This window comes from Trichoderma ghanense (assembly GCF_004382785.1).
Source record: "Trichoderma ghanense strain CCMA-1212 chromosome Unknown scaffold_3, whole genome shotgun sequence".
Lineage (NCBI taxonomy): Eukaryota > Fungi > Ascomycota > Sordariomycetes > Hypocreales > Hypocreaceae > Trichoderma > Trichoderma ghanense.
Window position 1 is genome coordinate 1,623,698 of NW_027395666.1, and position 14,118 is coordinate 1,637,815.

General features: G+C 55.8%; 8 protein-coding genes across 8 annotated transcripts; 4 read left to right on the forward strand and 4 right to left on the reverse strand.

Moving 5' to 3' along the window:
• Nucleotides 1–137: 137 nt before the first annotated feature.
• On the forward strand, nt 138–907 carry CCMA1212_003863 (uncharacterized protein; the record flags this gene model as incomplete). The annotated part of the gene is made up of 3 exons (XM_073701192.1): nt 138–290; nt 356–544; nt 614–907. The coding sequence occupies 3 exons, from the start codon at nt 138–140 to the stop codon at nt 905–907; spliced, it is 636 nt and encodes a 211-aa protein (XP_073560522.1).
• A 554-nt stretch (nt 908–1,461) lies between these two features.
• Nucleotides 1,462–3,290, forward strand: CCMA1212_003864 (Pre-mRNA-processing protein 45; the record flags this gene model as incomplete). Its single annotated transcript, XM_073701193.1, has 2 exons — nt 1,462–3,054; nt 3,126–3,290. 2 exons carry the CDS (start codon nt 1,462–1,464, stop codon nt 3,288–3,290), a joined length of 1,758 nt encoding a protein of 585 aa, XP_073560529.1.
• Nucleotides 3,291–4,876: 1,586 nt separating this feature from the next.
• Nucleotides 4,877–6,267, forward strand: CCMA1212_003865 (uncharacterized protein; the record flags this gene model as incomplete). Its single annotated transcript, XM_073701194.1, has 4 exons — nt 4,877–5,135; nt 5,205–5,305; nt 5,417–6,086; nt 6,170–6,267. 4 exons carry the CDS (start codon nt 4,877–4,879, stop codon nt 6,265–6,267), a joined length of 1,128 nt encoding a protein of 375 aa, XP_073560528.1.
• A 456-nt stretch (nt 6,268–6,723) lies between these two features.
• Nucleotides 6,724–7,409, reverse strand: CCMA1212_003866 (Mitochondrial import inner membrane translocase subunit tim22; the record flags this gene model as incomplete). Its single annotated transcript, XM_073701195.1, has 3 exons — nt 6,724–7,077; nt 7,160–7,255; nt 7,332–7,409. 3 exons carry the CDS (start codon nt 7,407–7,409, stop codon nt 6,724–6,726), a joined length of 528 nt encoding a protein of 175 aa, XP_073560527.1.
• A 572-nt stretch (nt 7,410–7,981) lies between these two features.
• Nucleotides 7,982–9,210, reverse strand: CCMA1212_003867 (Calcium-independent phospholipase A2-gamma; the record flags this gene model as incomplete). Its single annotated transcript, XM_073701196.1, has 2 exons — nt 7,982–8,627; nt 8,717–9,210. 2 exons carry the CDS (start codon nt 9,208–9,210, stop codon nt 7,982–7,984), a joined length of 1,140 nt encoding a protein of 379 aa, XP_073560526.1.
• A 1,092-nt stretch (nt 9,211–10,302) lies between these two features.
• Nucleotides 10,303–10,740, reverse strand: CCMA1212_003868 (uncharacterized protein; the record flags this gene model as incomplete). Its single annotated transcript, XM_073701197.1, has 3 exons — nt 10,303–10,310; nt 10,407–10,490; nt 10,563–10,740. 3 exons carry the CDS (start codon nt 10,738–10,740, stop codon nt 10,303–10,305), a joined length of 270 nt encoding a protein of 89 aa, XP_073560532.1.
• A 439-nt stretch (nt 10,741–11,179) lies between these two features.
• On the reverse strand, nt 11,180–11,946 carry CCMA1212_003869 (Phosphatidylglycerophosphatase; the record flags this gene model as incomplete). Its single annotated transcript, XM_073701198.1, has 3 exons — nt 11,180–11,266; nt 11,326–11,664; nt 11,725–11,946. 3 exons carry the CDS (start codon nt 11,944–11,946, stop codon nt 11,180–11,182), a joined length of 648 nt encoding a protein of 215 aa, XP_073560531.1.
• A 463-nt stretch (nt 11,947–12,409) lies between these two features.
• Nucleotides 12,410–14,058, forward strand: CCMA1212_003870 (Origin recognition complex subunit 2; the record flags this gene model as incomplete). Its single annotated transcript, XM_073701199.1, has 2 exons — nt 12,410–13,865; nt 13,944–14,058. The coding sequence occupies exons 1-2, from the start codon at nt 12,430–12,432 to the stop codon at nt 14,056–14,058; spliced, it is 1,551 nt and encodes a 516-aa protein (XP_073560111.1). The 5' UTR covers nt 12,410–12,429.
• Between the last annotated feature and the right edge of the window lie 60 nt (nt 14,059–14,118).

Here is a 14,118-nt window from a genome sequence, read left to right on the forward strand (position 1 = left end):
TTGCTTGTGGGACGGGAAGTGGCTGGTGACAAGTGGCTGGTGGGCTTCAACACCAAGACTCGGGCCAGTGTGTCCCATTCACAAGCCTCCCTGATCCTGATCCAGCCCTCGACAACGCCGACCTGCACAACCACACGATGAGACTGCCGACGCTGGTAGCTGGCCTGATGGCCTTGATGGCCTCCAATGTCGCCGCCACGGCATTGACCTACAAGCTGACCGCCAACGAGAAGGCCTGCTTCTACGCCGCCACGAAGAACCCGAACGAGAAGATTGCCTTTTACTTTGCTGTTAGTGGGCGCCGCATTGCTGCTGCACTTGCTTCACACATGTACTGACTCTGCGCGCGCATTAGGTGCAATCGGGTGGTTCGTTCGATGTCGACTACATCGTCGAGGGCCCCGGCGGAAAGGTGATCCTGCAAGGCGAAAAGGAGCGACAGGGCGACTTTGTCTTCACCGCGCAGCAGGTTGGCGAGTACTCGTTCTGCTTCGACAACGAGATGAGCACCTTTTCCGAGAAATTCGTCGACTTTGAGATTGCTGTAAGTATAAGCGAACGGTGGAGGGATGTCTACAACTAGGGATCCTAGGCTAATACCACCTGCGTCCAGGTCGAAAACGAGTCACGAACCGCACAGCTCCCCTCCAAGCAGGGCTCGTCACCGGAACAGACCTCCATCCTGGAGGAATCCATCTACAAGATCTCGGGCCAGCTGTCCACCATTTCGCGAAACCAAAAGTACTTTAGAACACGAGAGAACCGCAACTTCAGCACCGTGGCGAGCACGGAGAAGCGCATTGTCAACTTTAGCATGATCCAAATTGCTCTCATCGTCTGCATGGGAGCGCTGCAGGTGTTTGTTGTTCGGTTCTTCTTCCAGGGCGCACGCAAGGGCTACGTTTGAACGAATGATGCTTTTTCTCTATTTTGCAAGTCGAGACATACGGATATGCAATCGACGGACCGCTTGTTCAGCATGAGGTGGGATGGTACGGATGGAGGCGTGGCATGCATGTCAATGGGCAGAGAGAGATACCTTGGGTAGGCCAACGTGGCCGGAAGTCATGGCGACGGGCGTCTTTGAGCTTGAAAACAGCTGGTGATGGACCTCTGGGGCAAAACATTGAAAATGGAAATGCTTCCAACTAGTAAATGAGATAAAATACATACATTAATCGCATCCATTAGTCGCTCAACCTTGAATCTGTGCTACCTGACAGCTGCATACGATACTTTACACTTGGCTGCTTGGAGCAGCGGATCATTAGCCCGAGGCTCTCCCAGAAGTTCAAGCCACTGTTGCGGAGCCGGGACTTTGATTTGCGCCACAATCTTGCGTCGAATCCCTGCCGGCCCAGCCACACCTGCACCGCCATACCTGGAATTTCTCAACCCAAAAGTTGGCCATCGCAACTCTCGCCGCATCTGCAACCGTCACCTCACGCGACGCCAGGCAAAATGACGTCCATGGCCGCATCACTGCAGGCGTCGCTGCCCAAGCCGAAATACACCGGAGAAGATGAAGAGGCGCCGTCGCGGGCGCAGCAGCGCGGGCCTCGGATCGTAGGGCCCGGCCAGCTGGACGAGACGCAAATCGTCCTCAAGCGCAGCGGCCCTCCCCCGTACGGCCAGCGAGCGGGATGGCGGCCTCGCTCGCAGGAGGACTTTGGCGACGGCGGTGCGTTCCCCGAGATCCCCATTGCCCAGTACCCTCTGGACATGGGCAGGAAGGGCGCCAAGACGAGCAATGCCCTGGCGCTACAGGTCGATGCCGAGGGCAAGGTCAAGTACGACGCGATTGCGAGGCAGGGACATGGCGAGGGACGCATCATCCACACATCTTTCAAGGACCTCATTCCGCTGAGGCAGCGAGCCGATGCTGGAGAGATCGATCTGTCGCGTCCGGACAAGGAGTCGGTCGAAGCGACGACGGAGAGAACCAAGAACGCGTTGGCAGCCCTCGTCAGCGGAGCCGTGGCGGCGCAGAAGCCCAAGAACCTCAACATCGGACAGCGAAAGGACCCGACCTTTGTGCGGTACACGCCGGCAAACCAGATGGGCGACAACTCGAAGAAGCAGGACCGCATCATGAAAATTGTCGAGCGGCAGCGAGATCCCATGGAGCCTCCGAAGTTCAAACACAAGAAGATTCCCCGCGGCCCTCCGTCGCCACCTCCTCCCGTCATGCACTCGCCGCCACGAAAACTCACCGCCGAAGACCAAGAGATGTGGAGGATTCCACCGCCCGTGTCAAACTGGAAGAATCCGAAAGGTTTCACAGTGCCGCTGGACAAGCGGTTGGCTGCAGACGGGCGAGGCCTACAGGACATTACGATCAACGACAAGCACGCACAGTTTGCGGAGGCGATCAAAATGGCGGAGCGCCATGCCCGAGACGAGGTCCAGCAGAGAGCCCTCATGCAGCAGCGGCTGGCGGAAAAGGAAAAGGCGCAGAAGGAAGAAAACCTACGGGCTCTGGCCCAGAAGGCGCGGGAGGACCGAGCCGCAGCCGGCCGGCGTGGAAGAAGGGGCTCGCGAGACTCGCGAGATTCACGGGACTCGGGTTCCAGATCACCGTCACGGTCTAGCTACAGCGGTTCAGAGGCTAGGGGTTCCGATAGCGAGGATTCAGAAATCCGGGCTCGAGAAAGGGCACGAAGAGAGAAGCGGAAGGAGGACGAGCGGAAACTGCGGCAAACACGAATGGGCGCCGAGCGGCGTATCCAGGTCATGGCTCGGGAGCAAAATCGAGACATCTCTGAGAAGATTGCTCTGGGCATAGCCAAGCCTTCACAGTCCAAGGAAACCATGTACGACTCACGGTTGTTCAACCAGTCCAGCGGATTCGATAGCGGGTTCAACGAGGACAATCCCTACGACAAGCCCCTTTTCGCCGCTCAAGATGCCATCAACAGCATCTACCGGCCGCGAGCAAACTTGGATGATGAGGATGCGGAAGCGGGTGACAGGGAGATGGCCAAGATTCAAAAGTCGAGCCGGTTCGGTGAGGCGCTGGGCAAGGGCACCTTTAAGGGGGCCAGCGAAGCAGAGGTCAGTTTTCCTTTACCCCACTCCTTTCAATCACTACCTATGTAGCATTGCTGACTGGTGTCTTTTCATAGGCACGAGAGGGACCGGTGCAGTTTGAGAAGGACGCCGCCGACCCGTTCAACGTGGACAAGTTCTTGTCCGAGGTCGATCAGAATCCATCTTCGAAGAGAGGATACGGACTGCAGGACGAGGACAGGAGGGCCAAGAAGGCTCGCGTTGAGGAGGATGACGATTAAAGCGTGCATGTGTTAATTTCGTTGGAGCCGCATTCCCATGTTTACTATAATGAATCAGAGGGCAACTTTCTGTGATTGCCGCTTGGGGTTGGGAGGGGGCGATATCTTGTTGTCACGGTTAGATTTGGTTTGAGGCGGTTACAGAGGGCCATCACATGGATATCCAAATGCAAAGAGGACAATTGCTCTGATAGATCGAAGCAATATCCTTGGTGGCGGTCGTCGTGTCTTGACACCCCCAAGCACGTGAAATGATATCACATGTAAGAAGCCAAATCCATCACACCATCCAAGCCGTCAGAAATCCACTCACACAGCACACCCACGCTGTCATTCACTTGGCTTCGTATCGACATTGACATTTTGCACCGCCCCCTCGGTTCCTGATTAGCTCGCCTTTCCCCTTTTTCCGTCCACCTCTCTTTGTCTTGCTATGGCGGCTAGGTTCGAAATCAGCACACGAGTACTGCGAAGCTTCACGTTTGTACTCTTCTGCTAACTTCTACCTAACCTAGCCAAATCGTGCTACCATACTAAAAGTGACGGGTGCCACTCAAATTCCCACTTGGAATCTTCATCGACGCGCGTCATTGTTACAAAAAGCTCTTTGTCGATCCGGGTTCTTCGTCCCCGATTTTCTCAGCTGGGCTTTTCTGAATCCGTTTTCGGTATATTGAAGGATTTGCCGGTTCCTGCATGTCTTTTTTCTCATTTTGCCCTCAACGTTGGATCAGGTCTAGCTTAAGGCAGCAGCTGCTTCGCGCCACGGATATACAGTTGACGGCGCCGTTGGTCTGCCAGGAAGGAATACGCAGGATAAGGTACGCCCAATTCAACGGCCGGGGAAGCGGGATTCCTTCAGATGCCGGGGGTGGTTTGGACTGATGGAGAGAGATGCCGCCGTATCCGATGGTCTTTCATGCGAGCAAAAGTGCAACTATTTGAATTACCTGCTTCGTATCATATCAATGCACGAAGCCGTGAGTGAGAATAAAAAAAAGGCCCGTAAATGTATGTACTCGTAGGTAGTAGTAAGTACGTGGATTCGTATGAGGTCAATCCGTACCCAGCGTTAACCCACTCACTCCGTTCCGCTTTCCCGTCTCTTTCCTCTTCTCTCTCTCACTTGTTAACATCACATTCTCGTATCCGTGTTTGTCTCATCAGAAAGCTTTTTTGCTGCGCTTTTCTTCTTGCTCTTCATTCTTCCAGCTTCGCAACGTCGCTCGCTTTATTTCGGACCTTGTCCCGAGTCGTCTCTCTTTGCCGTGGACAGCTTTTCTGTCACCACCGATATTGCGCTCGTTATCGCGAGGAGGAGTTGCCCTTTTGTTTCTCTTCCCAAAGAGGTTATCGCCGGTGTGATATTAACCAGGCTGCATTCATTGGCCGGGACTACCATCCATTGACTCACATTGTTCGCTGGATTCGCCCTTTTAGCAAGATTGTTGATTTCTCTCAGAGAAGAGAAAGAGAGGGGGAGGGAGAGAGAGGCATTATATCTACCGTTTTCCGGCGTGCTATTCGCCCTGCCTTTTCGTTTTCGGGCAAACCAGGCCATCCTCCAGGCAAGTGATACGAAAGAAATGCAGCGAGGCAGTGTAAAGCCGGGCGAGGCGCCCCCCGGATATGAGGAATATCCCCTCGATAGCCGAGGCCATCGCCAGTCCGGATCCTCATCAACTCCCCTGTGGAACCCGAGATACTGGTCCAAGAAAGTCTGGATTGGCATTGCTGCCGTCGTCGTCATTGCCATTGTCATTGGCGTGGCTGTTGGCGTCACGCAGGGGAAGAAGCAGTCGTATCCCGACTACACACAGCTTACATATACCCTCAAGGATACATGTGAGTAAATCCATAACCTCTTCCATTACTTTATAACGCTTCGTCATGCTAATTACTGGGAACGAATAGTCCAGGGAGAAAACTTCTTTGACAACTTCAACTATTTCGAGGGCTGGGACCCTGCCGGGGGTTTTGTTCACTACGTTCCGCAGCCTCGAGCCCAACAGCTGGTAAGTGATGCTCTCATATATCAGCTCCTGCATATACATATATATGTCAAGGGGCTGAGGGTCTTTCTTCTTCACGCCCTCTTCATTCTCATGTCGTTAACACAGCGGTAGAACCTCACCTTTGCATCGCAAGATGCCGCCGTCCTCAGAGTCGACACCTCCGTCGGCCCCGGCAGCAACCCCGACGCCTCCACGGGCCGCTTCTCCGTGCGCGTCGAATCCAAAAACACGTACAACGACGGCCTCTTCATCTTCGACGTCCGCCACACCCCCTACGGCTGCGGCACCTGGCCGGCCCTCTGGCTGACGGACCCGTCCAACTGGCCCGACAACGGCGAGATCGACGTCATGGAGGCCACCAACAAGGCCGACGACGGGAACCAGATGACGCTCCACACCTCAAAGGGCTGCTCCATGGGCGTCAAGCGCAAGCAGACGGACAAGACGCTGCAGAAGGACTGCGACTCGTCCAAGAACGGCAACGCCGGCTGCGGCGTCCAGGGCGCCGACAGCACCTTTGGCTCGGCCTTCAATGCCAACGGCGGCGGCGTCATGGCCATGGAGTGGCGCGAGGCGGGCATCCGCGTGTGGCAGTTTGCGCGCAGCGCCATTCCCGCCGATATCACCGGCCAGAAGCCCGATCCGAGCACCTGGGGCGAGGCGGCGGCGGACTTTCCGAGCACGGATTGCAATGTCGGGAATCACTTTAGGAATAACTCGATTATCCTGAACATTGATCTCTGTGGCGACTTGGTGTATGGTGTGTGGGATAAATCTGGATGTGAGTGCCTCTCCTGACCACACTTCTCTACGATGGTTCTCGGGCGTTCGATGAAGATGCTGACTCGAACTCTCTTTGTGCAGGTTCCAGCAACTGCACCGATATTGTTGCGAATAACCCCCAGTCATTTGTTGATGCTTACTGGGAAGTGGGCAAGTTCCAAGTCTACCAGGCGGCGTAAGAGGGTGCCTTTTCGCTGGGTACAGAGCTTAGTGGGGATACGGTCTTACAGGAAGATGTATGAGAAAAGAAAGCACGAGTTCTACATAGTAATGAAAGTAATGGCACGTTTACGAGCATGTGATGTACGGGTGCCTTTGCGCTTCTCAAAGAAGTGCCGAGGGTTCACAGCATTGAGAGTGCTCTGATGGTATGTAGTCTGCCTCTATAGCAGCCAGGGTATTGTTATACACATGCTATCTCTCCCCTTTCTCCTACCTTTTTCCTTTTCTGTCCTCCAAGGGCCACGCCAAAGTGGAGAGAGATCGTACCCAAAGACAGTTCCGCCAACGCCAGCCCAGATGCTCTATATGTACACTCTACCGGAACTCCTCAACCCATTATACCAAATCAAAAAACACATGATCCCAAATCCACATATCCATCATGATACACCCCATCTTCCCCTCTCTTCTGCCTACTCATCACTCGGCTGCCTCATGTACGCATCAATCGCCGCACTAAACGCCGCAAACGCAACACACCCGCCCGCAACGGCCTGCGGCCCCGCGTTCTTGGCCAGGATGCCCCCCGTCAGGCACCCCGCCGCCACGCCGTTGACGAGGTCGTTCTTGGCGCGCAGGCCCTCGATGCCGCACTCGATGCCCGAGAAGAGGGCGCCGACCTTGCCAAAGTTCTTGGCCATGCTCCAGGAGCGGGTGCCCATGTCCTTGAAGCCGATCTTGAGCTGCTGGCGGAGGGGCAGGGAGGTTATGGCGGGCTGGCCGTTTGCGCCTTGGAGGGGGCTTCCGAAGGGGGTGTCGTAGGACATCTGCACGAGGAAGACGGGGGGTGAATATTAGTAAAATGGTAAAGATATAGGGAGAGTCGAGGGGAGCGAGGAGGAGACGTACAGAGGCCATGAAGAGGCCAAAGAGGCCGCCCATGCCGAAGCCCATGACGCCGGACATGATGGACTTGCCGTAGCACGATTCCATTGCGCCTTGGATCTGGACCGGAGATTTGTTAGTAAACAGGGAACACAAGTTGAGTCGAAGGTGGGAGGAAGAGGAGAGGAAGATTTACAGCTCGGACGTTGGGGTCTTGGTTGCCCATCTGGGGAAGGGGAGCGTTGCCCCCGCCAAGAGGAGACGGAAAGCTCATGATGGCGCGTATATAATGCTCTGACAAGGGAAAAGAAAATAAAATCACTAGAATCGAGATAAAACGCACACCAGAATGGTGGTGGTGAAGGAGGAGTTGTGAGGTAATGAGAAATGCGCCGTCACTGCAGATGTTCGAGAAGTGGATGGCAAGCGTTGAACCGTTAAGCTTCCGATAACGAGGAATTATTTCTGCCGCCTTTGACCGCCTTTTGGACGGGCTGAGCGGCAGGCGGAAGGGCCCCGCGGTGGGGCATCCGGCCGGAGCGGAGCGGGAAGAAAGCCGGCGGTGGGATTTGTGTGACTTGGAGGTGGTTCGGTTATGTTCACATTGACCACCAACAGGAATATATGATCGTCGTTGGGCTTATATCTTTGAACTCATGACAAGGTACCACAGTTCGTGGGTATAAACACCCATTGTTGCTTGTATGCTTTTGAATAACAATGATACATATCCTTGAAAACTCCATGATGCTACCCAAATGCTATCAAGACAAACAAACTCCGACACATGCCGGCATGTATCCATTTCATCGCTTCCGAACCATCAACATCAACTCCGTCCAGCCCTCACTCATCACAAATAGCAGCCACCGCCTTGTCAATCCAAAGCTGGTTCTTCTCATCCTTGATGTACGCCCCCGCCAGCGTCTTCAGCTCCTCCATCTTGGTATAATCCGCCAGCCCAATCTCGCTCTTCCCCAGCGGCGGGTTCAGCCTGACATACCTCGTCTTCGCATGCTCCGGCCTGTTGTTCAGCGCCGTCATGTGCCGCGAAAAGTCCTTGCCCTTGGCATTCGTGTTGGTCGCAAAGCCCATGACCGACGCCGCGACGCCGACGAGCTGGAACCACGACTCGGACGGCGACGCGTCGGGCCTGGTGTAGCCCGTGCCGAGGCTGATGACGCACGACACGGGCGGCGCCGGCTCCTCGGGCTGGACGAGCTCGTAGCGGGCGTACCACAGCTGGTCGATCGGGTTGTTGTTGAGCAGGCCGCCGTCCCAGAACGTCAGCTGCGGGTCGTTCTCGGGCCACTTCACCTCGGGGAAGAAGGTGGGCGCGGCCGAGGTGGCCCGCGTGGCCAGGCTGATGGTGACCTTGTCCGAGTGCTCGCGCATGGCGTCGTTGACCTTGGATTTGACGTGGACGGTGTCGTTCTTGTATGTCCTCAGCAGCACCGTTTCGGCCCTGTTTTGCGCCGTCGTGCAGACGAACCTGCACACATCAAATTCCTCCAATGTCAGCCACCACCTCTTTGATAAAAGACAGCTTCAAAGGGAAAAAGGAATAAGAAGGAGACTTACATCCTGCCTGCGTTGGGATGCAGCAGCGGCGCATCCCCCTTCAACCTCCGATCCTCCTCGTCAAGCCCATACGTGCCCACCACCCGATCAATCGCCTTCTTCAACGACTTGTCGTCAAACCGACTGCTCTGCACCAGCGTCTTGCTGTTGTTGATCATGGACGCCAGCCCGTTGGGCATCCACCGCGCCATGTCCCACCCCCAGAGCCGCGGGCTAAAGACCTCCTTGGCGATGACGTCGTACTGGTCAATGGCCTCGGAGGCCGTCATGCGCAGCCGGAACAGCATGATGCCGATGATGCCTCCCGTGCTGGTGCCCGCCGCCAGCTCGAAGAAGTCGGCCGGGCGGCACTCGTGCTTGAGGCCCTTGCGCGCCTGGACGCGGGCCATGATCTCCTTGAGGATGATGAGGGAGGCGATGCCGCGGACGCCGCCGCCGTCGAGGGCGAGGAGGCGGACGCCATTGAGGTGCCGTGTGGCGGGGAGGTAGACCATGTTGAGGAGGAGAGGAGAGGAGGGTGTAAGTGACTAGGGGTAATAGAGATACTACAATTCTACACGAGAATTGGACGAGCAAAGCTCTTTATAGTGAACATGAACTTTGTCTATCACATACAGCTGAGGTATCCCATCCATTGGTAAAAGCCATCAACCAATACCATCGCGCACACACAACAACAGCTGCAGACTATCACCACGGCCTCCCAGACTATTGCCGGCCCATCCCGTTTCCAGAGCCGCCACAGGGCCAACTATTGCCTCGTGGCCAGCTGAGATCGAGCCGCTTGCAGTTCTGCCTACCGTCTAGACTCCAGCCCACGATCCACCCACACGGGCGGCCCGTCCGCTAGCCCGCTCAAAGCTCGCGGACCCCTGGAATTATGCTGCAATATTTGCGCCTCAATGACAGCGTGATGATGGGTCTGGGTTCAAAGCTGAATGTGATGATGGACGTGGTGATTGTTGTTTGCGGTTCAAGTGCTTCACTTCTTGCTGCCCTTGCATGGTGTTAGTTGCATGGGCATCTCAGCTGGTGATGATCTCTACCGCACCAACCACTTTGAGCTGAGCGGAAGACTGCTGAGACTGGGCAAGTCGCGCTTGTTCTCCATACAACGGCAGCTGAAGCGCTCCATCATGTTCTCCCGCGTTGGTGCCGTCTTTCCACAGGGCTGTAGTGGTTGGTTGTGTCTTTGGCGCCTCGAGAATGTACGCGAGCAAGCGTGTTCGAAAGCAGCCCTTGCGCGTATAAATGTTTAATAACAAATGAGTCCATTCCCCCAGCTTGATGCGTGTCTTTATAGAAGATTATGTAGTTTATTATCGAGGTATGGTATGATGCAGATGCAATACTCTCCAGCAGCGAGCAAAATTGACAACGGGCTCTCCCTTTCTGCGTCTCCGGGCCGCTGGAACAGCTGTCCTCGCCGGACGCTCAGTAAACTCACTTCCTACCATCTGATACCGTGATATTGATACCAAGTTTGTGTTCATCCCACCCCAGTCTCTGGACCTTTCGTTTTCCCAAGCATGATGTAGGTCAAGCAAGTTGAGCAGTCGAGGCAGCCCCCATCTCTGAGGCTGATCCTAATAGGCTTTCTCTGGATCCCAGCAACAATCAATCAGCCGCTGACCTCGCCCCGGACTCTCTTCAGCCATGGAATCGAGCATCTGTCGCTTGCGGAACTCACCGAGCTCACGCTTGTGCTCCACCACGAACTCGCGAGCACAAGGGGATTTGTGGCCCGTCTGAACGTTTTGGAAATAGTGTTCGACTTTTGAGGGATGGGGAACATTGGTTAGCAAGTATGTGTGAAGGAATGTTATTGTCGATCCGTAGGACGCACAGAGCATGAGCTTCGAATACTTGCGGCGCGCATTCACCCCCATCTCCCGTTGCATGATTTCGGCGCACGCCTTCCAGTCGTGGATTCGATCGGACGGTTTCACAGCCTTTGGCGACTGTGGAACAATGGTCTTCCAGAAGAAGCGCTCTTCCAGCTTGGACCACGTTTTGCCGCCCATTGTGTGCGAAGTCCGTGTATGATGTCGTGCGAGGGAACGCAGTCAAGCGAAGATGAATAAGTATGTGGTCGGAGGAGCCAGGTGTAAGTATAAGATGCCCCCCAGAAGCTTGTCGATCGGGGAAGATGTAGGAGCAAGGCTGTCGGTAGAGCACCCTGTCCGCGGTCGATAAATCTTGTTGCAGAGTCAGATGCAAAGGACGGGGAATATATAGCAGCGAGGTATTGAGCTTAGTATCGCCGATACAGTGATTCAGTGCATCAGGGCAACCGTTCCAATGGCCCATTCGGACCACTAGACAGCACACCAGATGAAGTCCCCCCTTGCTACGGCCATCTCCCAGATTTTGTCCGTGGTTCACAGACGTCGCTCATATGGGAACAGCACAAGATACCCTTGGTAACCAGGCAAGTTGGAGCCGATACAACAGACATCGCATTCAGTATTTTTCAGGCACGTGAGGCTCCGGAGGCCTGACGCCTCGCGCCTGGAGGAATCCCGCCAGGCAGTGATCGATCCGAGAGAACTGCATCGTGTCAGCATCACAGGCACCAACACCTCGACAGACCCATCGCTTCTACTCACGATGCTCTTCTGATTCAGCGGCACCACGCCGTCTCGGATCCAAAACGCCCACGCGCCCATCATGTTCGCAAGCATCACGTCCGTCATCAGCCTATCGCCCACAACAGCAATGTGCGACGGATCAGTCACGCCGGTCTCGGGATACTTTTTGAAGTACGCCATGATTTCGGCGCCGCAGCCAGGCTTCTTGACCGAGTGAGCAAGGACAAAGACGCCCGTGTTCTTTTCCACCTCTGCCGCCTGCTTGAGATCTCTGTCCCAGCTGGTGGCTCCCGCCGTGTTGGAGACGACCAAGAGCTTGCGCCCAGGGTAAGTCTGCTTCAGCTTCTCAAAGTGTTGCTGCGGCTTTTGTGTCAGTACACGCTACAGAGGCTCAACTGGGCCGGGACGCGGCCATACCTTGTAGGCAGGATACACTTCTTTGGCGTCGGGGTAGGCAAAGCAGTCGTCCTTGTCGAGGACAACAGCCTTGATGTTGGCTCTCCGGCCGTCTCTCTGCAGGGCCGCATCGAGAGGGATGGGGAGGTCGTTGAACGTTGGCGCAATGTGGTGAGGCAGACACAAGCCGGGCTTGAGCAGCAACTTTGCCGAGTTGAGCGATCCGTATAGATTGAAGTTCATTTTATTGATTCTCCTTCACTGATTGACAACCTGATATAAGCCTGGGGACGGAGGGAAAAGAGGCGCAAAAGTGTTCCATGACCAAGCCTCAAGAATTCAATCCCTGCCGGATCAGTCAGTTCACATGGCAGTGGGTCGGATTGGCGCTACACCACCTGCTCCATTAGCGCTTCACGGCCCTGAGCTGCCGTTGGCTTCAGCGCGTCAAGGTACCGCGTTGAGTGCTGCCTTTTGCGGGGAGCATCTCAACTTGCCTCACCTGCAGCGTCCTCAATTGGACTTGACGAGAGCATCATTCCTAGACATCCAAGAGTGCAGACTCGGACTGAACCAACAAAGGCATTATTGTAGCCATCAATTGTCTCCCCTCAGCTACGCATCTTGCTGTTGTCATCACCCTCTCAGCCCCTCCAACCAACCAAACAGCATCACCAGCTGCAATACCCATCTCGACGCCATCCAGACGCACCAGAGTCGGCCCAGATGGACTCCAACCAAGACGAAACCCCCGACATCCCATCCCTGGGCGACAAAATGGACCTCGACATCCAAGAAACAGCCACAGAGCCCGAACCAACCCCCACGCCTCGCCGCCGCGGCCGTCCTCCCAAGCCCAAATCCAACAACGCCACCCCCAACTCGAAACCAGCCCTCGTCCCCGTCTTCGCAACGCCCACAAAGGCCATAGGTTTCAATGCCGCCCTCACGCCCGGCAGGGCAGCTGACCGATCGGCGCGGAGAAAGAGCGCAAGAGCGCTGATAGACCGCGTTGTCGGGGACGCTGGCAGCGAAGAGGAAGACGACGACGATATCACAAGGCAGATCTACGAGTCGAGCGATGCCGGCGACGAAGACGATGGCGAGGACGAGCCCGAGTCGAAGACGGACGGCGAAGCTGCCACGCCCTCGAAACCTCGGGGTCGACCCAAGGGCCGCCCAAAGAGACCCAGGTCGCCCACGCCGCCTAGGGACCTGCCTCCTCACGAGCTCTACTTTCTGCACAACCGGCCCGGCAAGCCCAAGACATCGGACAACACCCTTGCGTCTCTCAACCTGCTCTCCCACGACGAGTACTTTGCCATCCTGCGCGAGCACCGGGACCGTCACGCCGACAACATCGAGTCTCTCGAGCAGCTGCACGCCGAGTCCTTCCCCCAGTGGGCGTTTGAGCTGTCCCAGGGCTTCAGCATATGTCTCTACGGCCTCGGCTCCAAACGGCACCTCCTCCGCAAATTCGCAACCTACATCCACGCCAACACCAAAAGATCGCTCAAAGCCGGCTTCAACAACAAAATCGTCATTGTCAACGGCTACGCCCACACGACCAACCTCCGCGAGATCCTCAGCGTCGTCGCCTCCGCCATCGACCCCACCCAGCGAGTGCCCACCTCCCAGCCCGCCGTCATGATCCAGACCATCTCCTCCCTCCTCTCCGCCACGAAGCTCAGCCTCACCATCATCGTCAACTCCATCGACGCCCCTCCCCTCCGCAAGCCCGGCTCCCAGGCCATTCTCGCGCAGCTCGCCGCCCACCCGCAGATCAACCTCGCGTGCTCCGCGGACACCCCTGATTTCCCTCTGCTGTGGGATATCGGCGTCCGCTCGGGCTTCAACTTTGTCTTCCACGACTGCACCACCTTTTCCCCCTTCAAGGCCGAGCTCGACGTCGTGGACGACGTGCATGAGCTCCTTGGCAGGCAATCCCAGCGCGTCAACGGTCGGGAGGGCGTCGCCTTTGTCCTCAAGAGCCTGACTGAGAACGCAAAGAATCTCTTCCGCCTGCTCGTCGGTGAAGTCCTCATTGCCATGGAGGACGAAGGCGACGACGGTGTTGGGCTGGAGTATAGGATGGTGTATAACAAGGCCGTGGAGGAATTCATTTGCAGCTCCGAGATGGCTTTCCGGACGCTGCTCAAAGAGTAAGCTTCTTCCCCTTTACATCCCTTTTACCACCTTGATTGCTTGAATGGTACTGACGGCACTGCTACTTGTGTTAGATTCCACGACCACCAAATGTTGACGAGCCGTAAAGACAATCTTGGAACGGAGTTGTTGAGCCTGCCATTTCGTAAAGAAGACTTGGAAGCCATTTTAGAAGACTTGACTACATGATATGCCTCTGGCCTTTTTTTCTGTATTTTTCGTTTCAGTTTCCTGACGGCGTCATATTGC